General features: G+C 31.8%; 2 protein-coding genes across 2 annotated transcripts; one reads left to right on the top strand and one right to left on the bottom strand.

Moving 5' to 3' along the window:
* Positions 1 to 4,922: 4,922 nt before the first annotated feature.
* LOC113873756 lies at positions 4,923 to 8,042 on the bottom strand. The gene is made up of 2 exons (XM_027512055.1): positions 7,388 to 8,042; positions 4,923 to 6,905 (listed from the first exon to the last, which is right to left on the bottom strand). The coding sequence occupies exon 2, from the start codon at positions 6,743 to 6,745 to the stop codon at positions 5,513 to 5,515; it is 1,233 nt and encodes a 410-aa protein (XP_027367856.1). The 5' UTR covers positions 6,746 to 6,905; positions 7,388 to 8,042; the 3' UTR covers positions 4,923 to 5,512.
* An 8,742-nt stretch (positions 8,043 to 16,784) lies between these two features.
* LOC113873160 (protein WHAT'S THIS FACTOR 9, mitochondrial) lies at positions 16,785 to 18,342 on the top strand. The gene has a single exon (XM_027511162.1). The coding sequence runs from the start codon at positions 16,809 to 16,811 to the stop codon at positions 18,324 to 18,326; it is 1,518 nt and encodes a 505-aa protein (XP_027366963.1). The 5' UTR covers positions 16,785 to 16,808; the 3' UTR covers positions 18,327 to 18,342.
* The last annotated feature ends 1,783 nt before the right edge of the window (positions 18,343 to 20,125 follow it).

The raw sequence follows: 20,125 nt of genomic DNA, 5'->3' as shown, positions 1-20,125 counted from the left end.
CCCGATGCAAGTTGAGGCCAACTTTGTAGAACCATTCGACATACTGATGGTCAATGTGGTAAATGAGAAAAAGAAAGACTTATCTGATCTGACTATAGACGAATTTGAGAAGAAAGGAGCTCTAGACGAGACTCTAGAAAATTATGAGAAGGAAAACGCTAAAATTTTTCCAAAAGTTGGATATACTCTATTGGAGTTTTTAACTCAAAAGAAAGAGGTTGGTAGCGAAGTTGTGCTGTCTCCGAAATATAGTGTCATTTTTTACAAAGCTGCAGCTAAAGCTTTCAAGCAATCTGAGATGAGAAAGCATTACCAGGTGACTACGAACCAGGTGATTACCAAGAATAAAGGGGTCCAAACTCAGAACACTTCTATAACAATACGAGATCCCTAAATTGCTCAAAATAGCAAGACTTTCATGCCCCCTCAGAATGTTTCAAACAACAAATGGGTTCGATATGTACCACATCCGACTTTGAGTCGATCAAAGTGGCAATTGGTCGAAATAGGTAGGCTTTCTCAAACAAGAACTATACCTTACCCTAAGGATTTTTCACATCCTAAGGTTTTCGCCCTAACTAGTATCCATAAGCCATCAAGGAATTATTTCCAAGCAAGAAGGCCTTATTATAAGGCTCCCATGACTAAGACTCAGTAGAGAAGGGCTCAGAGGAATAAGAAAGTTGACTATGAGGCTCAAGCGCAGGCCCAAGAAAGCGCCATGAGAAATATACAACGTACTCCAGTGAGGGTCCAAGTCAAGGCAACTCAACGAAAAATACCCTTCGAGACGGAAAACATAAAGATAAAGGGCCTTGCGATAGAATACGACCCAGATGACGAGTTGGTAACTAACGTATTCGAGTCTGGATTCGATGACGATCTCAAAGACATATTGGGGGTGGTGTCTGTATCACCTGCTGAATACGCTGAAGGCATCGGCGAAGGAGATGAGGATGATTTCTATGTTGATGAGGAATCAGATGATAACCCCTCGGGTTATTGCATCCTAACAAAGGAGGTATTTTCTGCAAAGTTATCAGGTACTTTCGAGAAGCCGACTAAAGAAATGAAGAGCCACATGAAACCATTATATGTGGCAGCTCAAACAAATGACAAATTTCGAGTGAATAAGGTCCTCGTTGACCCTAGGGCAGCAATCAATCTCATGCCTAGTTTCTTGCTAAAGAAGATCAAAAGGAAAAAAGAAGACATACTATCCCATAACATAGTTTTAACAGACTATGAGGGGAAGACCTCGAGTTCTAAAGGGGTACTGATTGTCAATTTAAAAGTGGGAACCGTGTCTCGAGCAACTATTTTTGTGGTAGTGGCTTCTAAAGCAAACTACAATTTATTGCTCGGAAGAGAATGGATCCATGGAGTTGGAACGATACCTTCATCACTCCATCAGAAGTTGTGCTTGTGGAACAGCGATGGGATCCTAGAGTATGTTGATGGAGACCATAGTTATTTTAAGGATGAAGTTAATATTAGCAGCCTTGATAGCAAGACGTTTGACAAAGCCTTTGCTAACATTTCACCACTCAGCATGACAGATGTGAGCGGCCCTTATTTTACCATGAATGTCAACTCACAAGCGCCCTATGAAATTCGACTAGATCCTTCATTGGGTTTTTACGGCTTCCAGAATGAAGTACTGGAGACCAAGAAGAATTTGAAATGTAGTAGGAAGGATTGAGCCTTTTGGCTCAAATTTCGGCCTATGTGGCCGAAAACAAAATAAAAGCGGCTCTCGAAGTCGCTGAGGTCCTAGAGGCCGATGAGTTAGATTCAGTCATTGAATACAAAGAAAATTTGGCTTAGTCGAAAGGAAGAATGCAACCTTCGAGGCTGGAGCAACTCTCGACAAAGCCTTAGGAGTTGCTAGCAATTGAAAAGATCCAACGCATAGAACGAAAATTCGGTCTTAAAGACCGATAATTAGGAAAATTGGCTCAATTGCATTTATAATGACTCACCGATCGTTTGTCAGAATTCATTTCAAATAGAACAAAAATAAAGGGAAAAGTCTAAAATCAGAATCTCATGAAAATTTGCCTGTCCTAAAAATATGTATATATATATATATATATATATATATATTTAAAATATTAAAATCTCATAAATCTGAGATATTAATATTTTAGGGGGCATCTATTTGGGGTAAGGAAAATTTTCTAAGTTAAAAATCATGTTGAAGGAAGCTATATTTCGACAAAATTTTAAGGGTCAAGAAGGAGCCTAAAAATAGGTCTAAACTTAAGAAGTATCGGAAAGTTGTTCAAGACTTTTTAGTTTCATATCAAAAAAGATACATTTCAAGCTATTTTAGAGGTTTTTGTCACTTTGTTGATTTTTCTCTAAAACTGCTCGAAAAATAAGACTGACAAGAAAATATTCTAAGTCCACAAAACTGATGGCTTTTTCGAGGAGTTTTGAGGGGTTTCCAAGTCATTGACATCTAAAACTGCTCAAAAAACAGGACTGACAAGAAAATATTCTAAGTCCACAAAAACTGATGGCTTTTCGAGAAGTTTTTGAGGAGTTTTCAAGTCCCCGACACCCAAAACTGCTTGAAAAACAAGAAGCGGTCAGAAAATATTCTAAGTCCACAAACCTAGCTGAGCTCCAGATTTCCTCCAGAATTGCTCGAAAAATAAGAAGTTGTCAGAAAATATTCTAAGTCCACAAACCTGGTCGAGCTCCAGAGTCCCTCCAGAATTGCTCGAAAAACAGAAATGAGCAAAGAAAATGTTCTAAGTCCACAAGACCAAGACAGGCTCTCAAAACTCTAGAATTGCTTGAAAAATAAGAAGTGGTCAGAAAATATTCTAAGTCCACAAACCTGGTCGAGCTCCAGAGTCCCTCCAGAATTGCTCGAAAAACAGAAATGAGCAAAGAAAATGTTCTAAGTCTACAAGACCAAGACAGGCTCTTAAAACTCCAGAATGGTTCGAAAAGAGAAGTCAAAAAGAAACTATTCTAAGGCCATAACATTTAAGGAGTCTCCTAGATTTCTCTCAGAAATACTCGAAAGATAGGAGTTTTGGAAAATCCAAAAGCGATTACCAGTAGTTATCAATATTCACCACTACGCAAAGGAGATCATGGGCGATAGCGGTTACGAAAGAAGCCCCAACGAACAACACGATCACAAGCAATCGTGGATAGTGAACATCAACAGTTGAAGGCAGTTACTAAGAAGTGCCCGCAAAAAGAGGAAAACGGTGATGATCTTCATGTCTATAAATACTCCAAAGCACCATTTCACAAAGGACGACTTTTTGCACCCAGACACCGCACCTAAACTCTCTGATACGCTGAAACCCTGCACCACGCCAGACACCAGCTACAAGGAGACCCACGGTGGCCGCTGTTCGCCGTTGTGAGGAGTCGTACGTTTATATTTCAGCATATTTACATTCCAGCACCTTTACATTCCCGCATTTACCTTTCTGCATTTTAATTTCAGTGCTTGTTGCTTGTATCTTTGTACACTGTTGGTTTTCCTTTTACTACATTTTTTTGTAAAAACATTTATGTTTAGTTCAATTCTGCCCATTTATTATTTCACTATTCTTGCCTAATACTCATTTACGCCGTTAATTTGAGCATCACGTTAACAACACACTTAAAAGAACCCAAAGAGGACCTAAATCCAGTCCCTAGATTGATCTTTGGATTATTTGTTTACAACTGTCATTTTTCACCGTAAACAGAGGCAATACAAACAAGACACTGCAAAGTCTTTTCCGTTTCAGTTTTGATTTGTGGGACTGTAATCTGCAACAAGTTTTATTTCATTTCAGATTTGAATTTAAGACACTGATTGTAGTAAAAAAAAAATAGATGGGAATTGATCACAGGACCCCTGTAACTGGTTTGGCAGAAAAGAAGTTTAATAGAATCATGAAAATTGATAGGTCAAATCATTAATAAGCATATAATGAACTAAAAAAACAAACATTTGTTATGCTGGTAATTATCTGTATGTACAGACACTTACATTATTTTGAAGTACTCGTACAAGAATTATGGGTAAGAGATAAAAAAAGTAGTGTTTAATAAAAAAATTTCTAAGCATTATCACGTCGAAGATATATATGAGTATGTCATAAAGAGAAGCACCTTAGTTTAGAAAGTCCTTATATTGTCAGAACTAATATCTACAAACAGGCATGCTACTTTAAAGTACACTAAACACTAAAATACTTGTAAAAGATAAAATATATAAAAAACATATATATGTTTAATATTTCAAACTTAAAGCAATTATAACTCTGCTAGGCATCTTACTTATTAAAATGGGTAAAATGTGCTTGATCTTTGACCACGGTCAGTGTTAATCTAATTACAATTTATGATCTAACTCGGAAAGAAATGACACCCTGAAAAGAAGTAAGTTCCAACTAGATTTATCTTACTGAAAAATAAGCTGAACATCACACCTACACACTAAATAATTTATAGCATGCATATCCAACGTGTAATATAAAATAATAATTATATTAGACATGATATACACACCAACTTCTTTAACCTAAAAGGACTCTAATTTACTAACTGAGTACAATCCTGATTTTACCTTTGGCAGCAGCCCATGATACAGGGCACCCTACGCTTTGGAAAAATAATAATTCATTAGTGAATAGATGATATCTATGTACAAGTGTGATCATCAGCTTAAGTGAAACGCAATTCAAGTACCCAATAATTTCCCCTTCCAGTGTTCTGTCAACAAATTAGCGACTCAACCAAAAAACATCAATGTAGTTTTTCCACTCTTATTTTCCTTGTACTCTACACATTCTTTGTGTTGGGGGAGACATTGAGTAAAACTTTGTCAGTGTTTTGAGTCCACAATGCATTACATGCCGAACAACCATAGCAGACTAAAGCACAAGGAAAAAGTAATTAACAAGTGACACCTCTTGGAACTGTTTCTATTGAATTTTGAGTCCAGATTCACATAGTACAAAATGAGGTTCTAGTCTATATGGACATAAGAAAAAGCCAATCATAGCTGTTATTGCTCAATGATAAAGTCTTACCCATGTTTTAGACACAGTTTCAAAGCCTGTTGGGATTTAAGCTATACCTTGTTATGTTGTGTGTCTAGTGGTTCACAATCATAAACTCCCATGGCCATAAATGTACCTTATTTTTCATCAATGGATAGTAACTTGGTTCCAATTCATTGTTAGAGGAATTATACAAATTATGCATGATTTCTTAGGGAAACTAGGCCTTGAAAATGGGATGTTCAACTTACTGTTTTCTTACCTGTGTACGCGTGATTTCCACTCCATTTCATTACTCCTTTGATTTTCATTCTTGGAATATTCTAACATGAAACTTCAACATGATGCCACTGCTCTCGAAGACGTTTCTGGATTAAATTTTCTAAACCTTTCTTTGTAGATCAAATAGAAATATATGATCTATCACCCTTTTTGACATCAACCCAGGTCAATGTAAAATATCTTCAGAAGAATGAAATTATGATTGCTCAAAATGGGATGGAAGCAATCAGCGCCTGAAAGCTAGTTTCATCTGCTTCAACTTGATCCTCAAGGAATTGAACTATTTCCTCTGTTTCAGTCAATTGAACAACCAATTCCCTAGATTGATTAGCCCATGATATGCAATCAGTCCTTAAATTTTCCTTTTGTTTGCTGCATTCAACGATTGCATGCTCAAATGCCTTATTTTCTTTCTTCAAATTCACCAATTGCGCCTCGAGCTCTTCAATGGAAGATACAATTTCCTTGACCCTGAGGCAGGCTGATGAAATCAAGGCACTCATTCTTTCATCTTTATCCCTGGCTTCTTCAAGTTTCTTCAAAACATCCTCTTTTTCCACCTTCAATTTGATCTCCTTATTGCTAACCTCGTGTAATTTTTTATAATTTGAGGCTGCATTAATGAAGAAAATTCTGAAATTTTGAATGAAAATTCGATGAGCTGGTGGCAAAGCATCGAATTTCATCTCTAAGTCTTTGATGTAGGAGCAAATAGTCGATCTTTGAGTGTCATCACTGATTAAACTACCAAGGTCAAATTGGGTCAATAAATATTTGAGTTGCTTTTGTAGATCTTCAACAGAAGGGATTTGAACCTCAGGTTGTCCTGATTGAGTGGTGCATTTTTGTGCTTTCGGCGAAACAAACAGCTTCCCAGTCAAGAGAGTTTCACTTGCAGTAACAGGGTCCTTCTCAATCATCTTTTTGACTTTCTCAAAGTCCATAGGTATGTTCTTAGAAACTTGATTGATTTTGGAATTAGGTGTGCATACACTTTCTTGACTTTTACTCAAACCAGCCTCTTCATTGTTTAATTCTTTTGTTGCATACATTCTTTGAACCCCATGTCTTGCTAGCAATTGCTTATCTCTAGTTGTTATTATGATTTTGCTTCCCCAACCAAACCAATTACAACTTCCAGCCAATGCTTGCAACTGCTGTTGTTTGTCAACATCATCAAGAACTAAAAGAACCTTCTTTCGATTGAGCCTGCGTTTTATTATTGACACTCCTTCATTGACATCTCCCAATTTGATATCCTTCTCTCCAACTATTTTAGTAAGCAGAATCTGTTGAAGATGTGATAGGCCATGCTTATTAGATATTTCTCTAACATCAGAAAGAAAACACAAACCTTCAAATCTATCACCAATCAAGTTGTACACTCCTCGTGCAATTGTAGTTTTACCCATTCCACCAACTCCATGAATTCCCACCATGCTGACCCCCCTATCAGATGCATCATATAGAAGTGAAATGACTTCTAGTACTTGAGATTCAAGTCCATCAGGAAAATCAGTAACATGTAATGGAGTTCTATTGATATTAGTGGAAACATCTTTAATGATTCTTTCAATGTAAACATATTCATATCCACTCCTGCTCAATTACAATAATTGAATTTTAGTCAAACTACATAGTGTAGTTGTCATTTCATTCAAATTCGAAAAGGTAGACATATATGTCTACCAAAAAGAGAGGGAGATAGTAAATTTTAAGTGTAGTTTCCTGGGTGATGTTGCTTAATAATCAAATTTAGAATTTTACTTTAGTAATATACATTAGATTTAAATACAATTTTTTTTATTAAAATAAACTCTAATTTTATTTGGCAAAAAGAATCAACACTACCTAAAGAATAATACGGGTTTTGTCCCATTATAAATAGTATATCTGCCAAAATTTTCAAGAGTAATTTGCAACAGCAAGTAGGGAGGTATTTGTACTATATTGCAACAAAGGCCAACGTAATTGCATTTACCCAAATTTTTTCTTCAATTTCATTAATTACCACTTGCAAAACAAAAATATCAGTGAAATAATATAAGAAAAATTAAACAGGTTCAAGAATTCAGAATTACCCGTGTTTGACCTCCAAGCCTCCTAAGTTAGCTGCTTCAAACAAAGCCAACCTCCACTTTTGCACTCTTGCTTTTCCATATCTTTCCTCATGCCTAGCCAGTGCTTCGCCATAGCTCCCTTTCTGAAGTCGAACTTGCGATGGATCCACATAATAAAACACTGGCCAAACTAATCTACCTTCTCTCTTAATGTACTCAAGGATGAGCACAAGTTCATCTAAACAGTATACGGATGAGGCATAGTTTTGGGAGAAAACAGTTATGGCCGTCCTTGATTCTTTGATGGCTTTGAAAAGAGAGGGAGCAATTTCTTCACCTCTCTGAATGCCTTAATCATCAATAAAAGTGTGAATCCCCCTTCGACAAAGTGAATCGTAGAGATACCCAGTAAATCCAGCCCGTGTATCTTCACCTCTAAAATTGAGGAACACGTCATAAGTCCATTCATAGAAACAAGAGTAACGATGTCGTTGAATATTCATAATAGATAGTCAATAGCTAAGGAAGCAAACTTGGCACAGAGGAGAGAAATACACTGTGATGTAGGAATAATATACCGAGTTTCAGATTGACAAAGGTGAGAAATATACTAACTTCATACCTATGTCACACGAATACAGGCAGCTAATATAATATATGAAAACTTTGGTAGATTGCTGTGAAAAGAGTCCTAATAAAATAATTTAACACATCTTACCAATAAGTGTTAAAGTGTTTGATTATGGGCTATTGAATTTGACTTCCCGTTCATATAGGACAGAGGAGGTTCTTGCCAACATGAAAGCCATTGATTTATGTTATTGATATGCTTCAGGAACGTTTTTTTCAAGTCAAAGATTGTTTGTCAATAAGTCCTATTATCTAGGAATTTGTTAGTGACATGAGTTTTCACCATTGATCACGCAACATTAGTTTTTCTTTTAAGTTTTTTCTTCTATAAATGTATCGGATGATGATGAATAAAATATATCAACAGAGCATATCGGTTTCTCATTCTCTCATACTCGTTACTTCTGATTTTTCATTCCTTTTTAAGTCTAAAAAAACTATTTAGACGTAAGCCGTTTTCTCATCAATGGGTGGCAACTCCAATTGATTATTTGAATTTTTCAAATCTCGGCATGTTCTCTTTAGCCTTTGCTTAGAAAAAGAGGGAGGAAAAAAAAGGCTTATGTGACGATAATAATTGTTTGGAAGATTTTAGATGAGGAGATAGAGGTTTTATAAATCCTCCTAAGCTTATACTTCTAAGTTTCTCTAATTTGAGATAATTTTTATTAACATTTCTTTCTTGTGTTTTCTCTCCTCTTTTGTCTTTCAAATTCTTTCCTTCTCTCTCCCTTAAAACTCCTAAACAAAGACTCAGAAAAAAAAAATGAAAAAACCTTAAAATTAGATACTTCCCTCCAGTATTTCATTCCTATACTTTCCTCCGGTATTTCATTCCCTGGAGCTGCATACCGATAATATTTGAGGTACAATTGTTTTTCTCTTCAGATGCTTAACCTTCATTTTTATTTGTTTTTTCACCAACACCTGTTAGCATCAACAATCGACACTAGGTGGTTAGAGGCTAATTTCTAAGTAGCCACATAAACACCGCTTACTAGTATTATATATATACACAAACTTATGTCATGAACTTGACTGGTTTCCCACTCTTCATTGCCTTTATCAAATAAAAAATTACCGCAAGCTTCAACTTGAGGAGAAGAGACCCTTCCATGTCATGGGCTAGCAATAATAGATGGAGAAGGGGTTGATAGTAGCTCATCAACTTTAGCTAGTTTGCACACCTGTTCTCTTTCTTGATTTTCGATATCCAACACCCAATTTATTAACAAATCTTCATGATTTCCAGCAACCTCAACCTATAAGCATTATATATTTACATTTAGAGCAAATAATGTTAATTTGATAAAAATCCAACACACCAACAAAAGAACAATTGGCGATTCTCACTCCTTGCAGGCACAATATATCTCTACGTATGAAAAACATACAAGCATTCATACAATATCAATTAACATTGAAAAGAAAGACTAATATCAATTTATATGTTGTTTTTATACCATAAAAATGAGCATGCATAATGTACTTATGTAACTAGCTTGTTCAAGTTTCTTTGGCTTTATCTAATTTTCTTTCAATGTTTCATTTATTCCTTTCCATCAAAATGTTTGAAAATTAAATATAGTAAAGATTTTGTTGGTTTTTTCAATCTATATTTAGTTACTATTACATTTCAAACATTTAATATTCCTCTTTCCTTCTTCTAAGAATATCCTAAGATTTGAAGAAGATTGCTCTACTATCTGTTATGGCAGTTTTGCTAGTCTAGATGTGCCACTTCCACAGGGTCCTCTCTGGTAATGAATAATAATCATATTAATTATTAATTTAATTCTTAAGTAACTGTCAAATATTAGTGCACTTAATCATTGTAGTTATGAGTCTACACACTCAAATTACATGGAATATCAAATTGCTCAAAACTCTTTTAGAAATAATAGGGCCTCAAATAATACTAAAGTCAAAGTTATCTTTAATTACCTCCACATCCAGCTAGACCATGTTTCGGAAAAATATTTGGTAACATAAAACAAGCACATTTAGAATCAACAGTAACACAATTTTAACAAAAAACCCAAAACAATGAACAAAATTTGAAAAAAATAAATAGGAGATGAAAACCCAAACAAAATGAACCACATAGTAAGATAAAAAAAGCTAAAACAAATATGTTTGAACACACTCATTCATAAAGAAAAGAACTTGTAGCACCCTCATTTTTTTTATTATTGCATATTTATTTTATTTTATTTTTAAATTGAAAAAATTTAAAATTTTTGAAAATTGCAAGGGATCTCACTTAAGTAAGACTGGTTATTTTGGACCACTCGTTGTAGAGCATTCTCGCTCAGACTAGATGAGCAAGAATGGATAGAATTCTCCAACTATTCTTTCACCCAGTAGAGAAAGTACAGAAAAATGAGAGCTCTCTAGATCAGGTCTTGCTCAGACAAGAAGACATCTCGCTAAATTTTAAACTAATTTATTTATTTTTATTTTAAAACTGATTTTAAATTTTGATTTAATTTAAAACTGGTTTAAAATTTGGTTTTTGTTAAAACCAACTTTAAATTTAATTATGGGTAAGAAAAAATTTAAATTTAGAAATTCAATCCATAAATTAACCCAACTAGATTTAAAAATTCAGATATTTAATGAAGCGAAATGTCCAATTCATGGTGAAAAAAGATCTAGATATATTTTTTTTATCTAATTTATCAAAACTAAATTTAATTTATGAAAATTAGTTTTTTTTCTTTTTTTTTTGGTTGGTGCTCTCATTTTTATTTTATGATATAGACAAAACTCTGTTTAAATTAATTTATGAGTTTTTCGTGCATTCCATAATTATTATTAAATATATAAACTCTAAGCAACTAATCTTTTTAATTTAAATTTTAAGCGATTAGTTTATTGTAATATCTTTTTTGTATTTTTATTCAATTTTTTAAAAACATTAAACTTTAGTATTTGTATTAGCTAAAATAAGAATCGATCCAGTACTGCCACAATAAATAAGTATAAATAAGTAATCTTTGTTTTAGATAACCTTTTAAAGTTGTGTTTGAATTAAAAAAAATAAATTAAAAGTACTTTTCTAAAATGTATTATTAACTAAAATTAAATTTATATTATTAATTTTTATTTTTATAAGATTTAATTTAAATTTTTATCATTAACTCTATTTATTAAAAATAAGTTAAAAACAATAATAAATATTTTATAAACTTCAATAAAATATAATATAATTAATAAATATTATTAAAATCTTCTTAAAATGCATTAATTTAATGTAATTGTGCGTATAATAAATTAGTTTTACCTTAAAAACTAAATTTATAAATATATCAAAAATTATTATTGTCTTAAAAATTAAATTTAAAATTAGATTTAAAACTAATTTAACATAAAATTAAATTTAAAACTAGTTTCAACAAAAAATAAATTTTAAACTAAATTTAAATTGTAAAACTACTTTTAAATTTATTAAATAAAATAAAATAAAATAATTTAAAATTTAATCCGTATAATTAATTTGTGTAGTAGATATATGATAAAAAGTAAAATATATGTAAATATTTATTAGTTTAATATAATATAAAAATAAGAAATATTATATTATTAATAGATAAAAATATATATAAATATAATTTTATAATAGTTAATATGAAATTTAAATATTTTTTAATATAATAATTTATAATATAAAAATGTTTATAATATACTTTTACTGGATTTAAAATCGATTTTAAGCTAAATTTAAATTTTAAAACCAAATTTAAACCAGAAAAAATTAAAATAGATTGTCCAAAATCCAATTCATATATTTTGATTTTAAATATATTTAAATTGATTTTTTGAAAATTCAATCCATGCACACCCTTAAATCTAATGTTTTATATTAAGTTAATTTTAAATCTGGCTGTAACTTAAATTACTTTTAAATTTAATTTTTAAGACAAAATTAATTTCAATAGATTTGTAAATGTAATTTTTAATATAGAACTACTTTGTTGTAATGCACTATTGCATTATTAGTACATTTTAAAAATATTTTAGTAATTTTTATTAATTTTATTATAAAATATATTATTTTTAAATTTTATTTTCATTAAACAGAGTTAATGATAAAAGTTTAAATTAAAACTTATAAAAAATTTATTAATATTAAATAATGATAAAAATTTTGTTATAATATTTTTTAAAATTAAAAACATAAATTTAAATATAAAAATAATAACAGTAATTAATTCAAAATATTTTTTTATTTCTATTTCTTTAATTTTATAATTATATTATAAAATATATTATTTTAAATATTTTATTTCAATTATAAAAATTAAAATTAAGAAAAAATATTAATTATAAAGTATAGTCATGAAAAATTTTTGTGAAATGTTAGTTGTAAATTTTAATAAAATATAAAAAATATCAGTAAAAATTTTTGTAAATTTTTTATAAATTTAGTTTTGAATATAAACCCAAAACCTTAAATATCTCCATGCACAATATAGGTTGGATAAAAAAAATCTAATTTTAGAAAGTGGATTGAAAATATTAAATCAATTATAAAAATATGATAAATAAAAAAATTAATTTAATATAAATCCAGTTTTTAAAACTAACCTAACATTAATTATAAATTGGATTTACACAATAAGATTTTTTTGCCTAGAAATCATCTAATCTTTTGTTACTTATTCAATTATTGAGGCATTTAAAAATCAAATATAATTAGAGGTTACAAGCATAATGTACGATGTAACACCATATTTGCCAACATATTCAATCATCATCACAATATCATTCAACATGTTATTCACGCACATTTTTAACTATTCACATTATCTATTATCAATCAATGACATGTCAACATATAGTTTCACCCACATTCTCAATCACATCACCATATTCACTTTCACACATGACACGTAGGCCCACATTCAATTACATCATACTCAACATCCAATTTTCGTATAGACTCTACCATAATCAAGCCATTTCATCACACACATGTCCAATATTCATTTCATCATGCTTAATCAAGAATATTTCATCAAAACACGCCTATCCCTATATTCTACTTCAACCATATTACATTATCTATAAACATAGACGGATTAAAGACACAAAGAGATAGGGTAAAGTCCTCCTTTACCTTGAAATGAAGATCCAAACACAAAATCAACGATAAACGTGCTCCCTAAACAGATTTTGTCCTAAACACATGGAAAACTCTATGAGAAATTAAAAGAATAAGGAAGAAGGACAAAAATCGAAACCCTAATTCTTAGAACTCACCTCCAAACGCTTCAATCGCAACCTCAACCTCCAATCTTACACTCAAACGGCTTTGGAGGTAGTTTAAATGGTGAAATATGGTAGGAAGTCAAGAGAATCAAAGAGAGTGAGAAATGAGCTTCCCAAACCCTAAACCCCTCAAATACCCTTTTGGTCGTGATACTCTCGTTACAGCGAGTCATCTCTTGCTGCAGCGAGGTTCCCTCGCAGCAGTGACACCCCTCTCGCTACAGCGAAAATCTCAGAGGAAACTGTACCCTGGTTTTTGTAGAATCTCGCTACAACGAGACCCTCTCGCTACAGCGAGATTGTACCCAGAAATGCACCCCTCTCTGTTGCCTTCTCACTACAGCGAGAACACAATAGACGCACCCCCTTCACCTAGGACACTTTCGCTACAGCGAGAATGCCTCTACAGTTCACATTTAGCCTATTTTCAATCCAATCCCAATCATACTCAATAATTTCAATTCAACCATAAACTAACATATACACTTATACTCATATTCACATATTCATACATGTCCACATCATCACATACATATTCACATCATCATATAAATATTAAATACACATTCAAATAGAACTTCACACTTTATATTAATATAAAACATTATTGCAAAATTCTGGGCGTTACACATGACATGTAGTCAGGGGTTTTAATGTTTGAATCTAAATTTAACTTTTGTGTGTGATTAGTATTTATCCTATTACGCATAAATATATGTTATAACATAATCTTAATTAATTATATCGTTAGGCAGTTGTACCTTGATTAGTTAATGAATCTATAAGATAAAACGAGACAAAAGATTAGGTAGACCAAACTAATTTTTCTCTTTCAATCATTATTAAATTAACAAGTTCATAGATATTTTATATTTTCTTGAATTAATATCTTATATGACAATTGTAAATGTTAGTTTAGAGAAAAGAATGTTAACATTTCATGACTATTAAGTATAGATAGTATTTGTATGAATGATTAATAATCACAAAAAAATTAGATTTAGAGTTAAACAGAAAAATAATATAAAAATTGAATAAGAAAACTCATATACTCTAAGTTTTTTTCTTATAAGTTCAATCATGACGTGCATCATGTTACTTGTTTTTTATTCATAATTGATTTTATAATTAAATTTTTATTTTTATTTAATTTTACATTCTTTAAGATCAAACAATTGAATTAAGAAATTATTAATATTTAGAACTAATTCTTATGTGAAGATTATTTTAGGAACTTAATTTAAGAACTCTATATTACTTTTCAATAGATACACTTACCTATTAAACACATTTCCATCTAAATGTTCAAAATTTGGTAGTTAAAGCAATAATTATGCATAAAAATTTAGTGAAGAAATTGACTTTTGTGAAGCCTGCATGACTTGGCTGTAAAAGCTTACAGAATTCAGCTTGAACAAGGTAGCATGCACATGGATTTCACGTGCTTCATGCTAGACCATGAATTAGAATTTTGGTGGGGTTTTTTTAACATAAATCTCTTGGTTTTTGCTCTTCGTTCTGTGGTTGCACCTAAGTAGTAAAAGTTCACATTTTCTTGGCTGCATCAAAGGAAAGATCGGAAACAATTTAGATTAAAAGAACAGGGGGTGTGGTAGCTAGAGTATCAACATACATTGGAGGCAAAATCATGTGGTCAGGGTTCATTTAGGATTCAAGTCTTTAAACTTAAAGGTAATAAAGTGAGAATATAAAATTCTTTAAATTTTGAAATGTACGAGACTAACACAAATTTACCATTTTAGGAGCGAACAAGTATTCCCATGGTTTGGGACCAAGTGTTTATGACACTCAATCTCCTTGCATTTGAATATTTCAAGAAATAGAGCCTAGAAATCACTAGTTTTACATTGTTGCTGATAAACTTTGTAAAATATATATATATATATATATATATATATATATATATATTTATAAACAAAACTAAAATATGTAATTAATGAAAATTTTAAAATTCTAAGATAATGATTTAGAAACAAAACTCTAAGATTAGATTTTAACACCTTTATTAGAAGAATGAAAACTTTAATAATAATCAAGGAAGTAATTTAAACAATGTTTATAACTAAAAAAAATCCTTATAATTTTTTAAGTAAAATATAAACTTAATTGACTACTTTGCTACTTTAACTAATTAACAAATACTTTTGAATATAATAAATCATTTTTAATGCGCTATAATCTAACTAGAAATAGAGTTTGAGTGATTATCATTTGAACAATATGACTTTACATAAATCAAAATATTTTTTTTAACATACTGGGTTGAATATAAATAATTTAATAAAAATATATAAAATTAGATCTTATTTGTGAAAAAAGAAAAGAAAAGTGTGCATAAGATAGTATGTTTTTTTATAAGTGATTCTTTGAAGTATGACTTGATTATTATTGAACAAAATTTTATAAAATAAAATAAAAAATTCTAATGTAAGGAAAGCTATATCACACACCTATGTATATATGCCGTAAAAACTCTATAATTGAGTTAAAAGAATGCTCAAATTACCACCATGAACAACCATTAAGCCTTAGTGTGACACATAGTTATACATTAAATAATACCATTTGAATAATTAAGTTATTTATCGCAACTCAAATAAAATAGGTAAATACTAATAATTAAAATTAAAGTAACCATATGCTCATTTTAAATATAAATTCAATAACTATTTAATAAAATATATTAAAATAACAATTTACTTAATTAAAATTAAAATAAATAATTTATTTTCAAAAATATAAATAAAGTGTATTTACTAACAATTAAAAATTAACTAACAAATTACTAAATCTAAATTAGCTTTAACAACCATTTTTTAAAATAAATTAAAATAATAAATAAATAAAGTATTAACTTGTTTCAGTGACATTGACTCATGATCTGAAACAAATTAAAAACTATTTTTAAAAAAATAAAGATCGTTTTTATTTTGAGAGACGATCAAAATAACAAATAAATAAAGTGTAATCCTATTCCTCTAAAGTGACATTGCCTCATGCTCTTGAACGGAATATAATTTTTTTAAAAACTAAATATCGTTTTTCTGAGAGATGATGCTATTATTAAAGTGACAAGAAAACACACTAATTCTGTGTGTCTTATTATTATTATTATTTTATATTTTTAGAAAATAATTTTTAAATTAATTTTTTTAAAAAAGTCAAAAGGTTAATATTACAATTAATAATACAAAAAATCAAGATAATTAAAACTATTTGTAAAAGAGTGCATTTTTATTAATTTTGATTAGTTTTAAAAAAATTTAAATAATAATTTTTAAAAAAATTATTAAATATATTTAAAATATAAAAAAATAAAAATATTTTAATAATTTGTTTTATAATTAATTATTTTAAAACTTATATTGAAGTTAACAATTAAAGAAAAACATTTATGAAAAAAAAGAGGAAAATTGAAAAAAACCATAAGCAATCCCTTCTCCAAAACCAAAAACCCAAAACCCTCTTCACAGTTCACACCCTGACTGTTAAGCTCATCCCCGGCGACACCGTAAGAATGCATCAACAGAAAGCAACGCGCATGGTCATCCTCTTCTCCCGAACCAAGCGCATCCCGAACCAAGCTCGGAGCCGCCAAGGCCACCTCCGAACCATATTTGACGGCACGCTGAAAGCAATCCGCGACCGAGGGCTAGACCACGCAGTGGAACGAGAAAGGAACCTGAAAGGCTTACTAACCCTCAAAGATCTCATAAAAAGGGAACCCTCGAAATCCCTCCCAGTTTCCCTCATCAAACACTCCTTCAACCTTCCCTTTCGCCCCATCGCTTTCATCCGGAGATACCCCTCAGTCTTCGAAGAGTTCGTTCCTTGCGGCATCCATCCCCACGTTCGCCTCACTCCCCAAACCCTCAGCCTCGACGCTGAAGAACAATTGATGCACCAAACTGACCGCTTCAAGCAACATGTCGCTGACCGGCTTCTGAAGCTCTTAATGATTGCAAGGGTTCATAAAATCCCCCTCCGAGTTATTGAACTGTTAAAATGGGACCTTGCTCTCCCTCATAATTACGTTGAGACGGTGATACCTGAGTTTCCCGATTGTTTTCGCATTGTCGATGAGTTTCTTGAGCTTGTTTGTTGGAGCCACGAGTTGGCGGTTTCTGTTTTGCAGAAGAATGGGAAAGGAAATGAAGATTTGGAGTTGGTGTTTCCTGTTCAGTTTTCCAACGGTTTTGAGATGGATAACAAGTATGAGAAGTGGTTGAGGGAATGGCAGAGGTTGCCTTATGTGTCTCCTTATGAGAATTTGTCTTGTCTTTCGGGGAGTAGTGATGAGTCTGACAGGTGGGTTGTAGGGGTTTTGCATGAGATTCTTAATGTTTTTGTTGGTAAGAAGATTGAGAAGGATAATTTGTTAGTGTTTGGTGAGTGGTTGGGGTTGAGATCGAGGTTTAAGCGGGCTTTGTTGCAGCATCCGGGTATTTTTTATGTGTCTGGTAAAATTGGAACCTATACTGTTGTTTTGAGAGAAGGTTACAAGAGGGGTTCGCTGATCGAAGATGATCCGGTGATGAATTTGAGGAATCAGTATGTTCATCTGATGAATAGTGTAAAAGAAGATGGCAAAGTGAGAAAGGTGGTGCAAGAAAAGGGTAGTGTGAATGAGTCTGATGCCAATGGCGTTGAAGGGATGGAAGGAGAGGGCACGGGTGATGCGGATAGTGGGGAGGAGCATGAAGAGGAAGATTGTGAAGTTGAGGATGCTGGTGAAAGTGTTGTTGATGATGATGAAGAGCGGTCTCGGAGAGGTAGTTGTAAAATTGCTTCTGGTAGAAGGGGCAGAGGGTTTGGGAAAGTCAAGTTGGATGTTGAGATGCCTTTGAGGAGTTCTCAGGGAGAAAGATTGATGCGGAAGCTTACACAGAAAACCAGAGAGAAAAGTCCATCAGAAGTTTCCAGAAGAAAACAAGTGCAAGGTGCACATAAAGATATTGAGAGCACACAGAGGAGATCAAGATCCTCTAAAGGCAGTGGAAGGTCATTAACCGGCAAGAAAACACCTGTTTTGTAAAGATTCATTTGTTTTTGGCAACTCACACTTATGCTAGTAGGTGGTTCCTGCCATTGGTCTCCTTTCCTGTTAGAAGTTTGCAAATTAAGATTAATTGTTTTTTGTATGTTTTGCTGTTGCTGCTGTTTCTTTTTGCCATACAATGTTAGGCCTTCTAGTTGAATGATGGTTGTGTCCTAGGTAATTGGGACAGTTTTTGGTGACTAGATTTAGTGGTTGTGATAGTAGCAAAATGGCTAACTATAGGTAGTTTAGGCCATTGCTTGTATTTGGTGCAAAGCACATTACCTTTTTAAGGGGGTTTCCTCACATATATTCAAGAGATTTGGTAGCTTTGCTCTGGTGATGTTTTCTCTTTTTTTTTTTTCTTGTTTTATTTTCCAATTTATTCTTTATGGAGGGCCTTGTTCATTGCATTCTTTGTAATTTTGTTGTATGTTTAGATGAAAGTCTTATTTTACAGACAAAATAAATACATATTATAAGTGTTTGAGTAAACAACATAATTTAATATCTATTCAGTAAAAACTTATCACATGAGGAGTTTATTCATACAGTTGACCTTACTGAAATAAGCTAAGAAGAGTGAGGAAAAATTTTATGTGTGGAAAATATGAAACAATAGGGGAAATTACAGAAAAGGAATTATTAGTAAAAAGTATTTCAGTATATAAACAGTTAAATATTCAACTAGTTAAGGATGTTCAAAGGGTTACTAAGAGGATAGGATACGCATCTGCAAAGTGTTGGAGATTCCATTCTTGGAATTAGCATCTCATTCATCATGATTGGCAAAAAGGTATTTTGATTGTATTAACATTTTTTTGTTATATTTCCATATTAATGGGAAAAGAAGAGAAAGGGGAGAGAGAGGTGATTTGCAGAATCCATGAAGTGATTGGGTGTTTTAGATAGGAATTGTGTTTTGTAATGTTTCTTGAGGGTTCTGTTCTATTGCATTGTGGATTTAAAGATTTGGTGAGGTTTGGTCTGAATTTTACTTGTGATGATGAAGCACTCTTTCATATGTAAATCATTGTTAGAGTATAAACAATAGAAGCCAGCTGATGAGCTATTTCATCCTTGGTTTTGGCCAACGAGCTGCATGACTGCCAGTATAATCCCATTTTCAGCATATTTATGGGTAATTACTATTCCCTGTGATAGTTCTGTAGCTTTTTAAAAATGCTGGGGCAGAGTTATCATTGAGGAGTAAACCCAAGCTTAGTTGGGGACTTTTTCATTTTTGTATAACTAGGAATTCTTAAGAGAAATAATTCTCCAGAAAGATCAACATAGCTTACTCCCTTAATGTGCTTTTTTATTTCTCTAATTTTATCTCCTAGTACTTGGTGGCAGTAATGTCAGGCATTCACTGTGTTTATACGAAGATGTATACTTCAATTTATTATAACTCATGTCCAGACATCACAACTAGAAAAGGTGATAAGCATTATACTCCTAGGAAAGCCAATAAACTTGGTGGAATTTCTATTGAGGTTTGAACTTTTGGTTTATGTTCACCTAATTTGCAAAAGGTGCTCTTTTTGCTAGAGCTTGGTGTGTTTGGCTGGAGTGTGATTCCATAATTTTCGGCTACATATTTCTACCTCCATATCTTCTATACCTTTTATGAGATAGTTTAAGAGCCTCTTGGTCTGATATGCTAATGGACTGATTAGCTCTTCTAAGCTGATGTATTTCTTTCCTTATTTAATGCTTAACTTGAATTATAGAGAGAGACTTTAGAATCTAAGAGTTTTTGCTTGAGTAGAAGTAAGACAAAGTATATGCATTTA

Source organism: Abrus precatorius, unplaced genomic scaffold (assembly GCF_003935025.1).
Source record: "Abrus precatorius isolate BTA unplaced genomic scaffold, Abrus_2018 Scaffold7, whole genome shotgun sequence".
Taxonomy (NCBI): Eukaryota; Viridiplantae; Streptophyta; class Magnoliopsida; order Fabales; family Fabaceae; genus Abrus; species Abrus precatorius.
Note: the sequence above shows the minus strand (reverse complement) of the source record. Positions and strands in the feature narration are given on the sequence as shown.

Bases quoted from the DNA above. Each gene is read 5' to 3' on its own strand.
- LOC113873756 (XM_027512055.1), bottom strand. From the start codon at position 6,745: ATGGTGGGAATTCATGGAGTTGGTGGAATGGGTAAAACTACAATTGCA.
- LOC113873160 (XM_027511162.1), top strand. From the start codon at position 16,809: ATGCATCAACAGAAAGCAACGCGCATGGTCATCCTCTTCTCCCGAACC.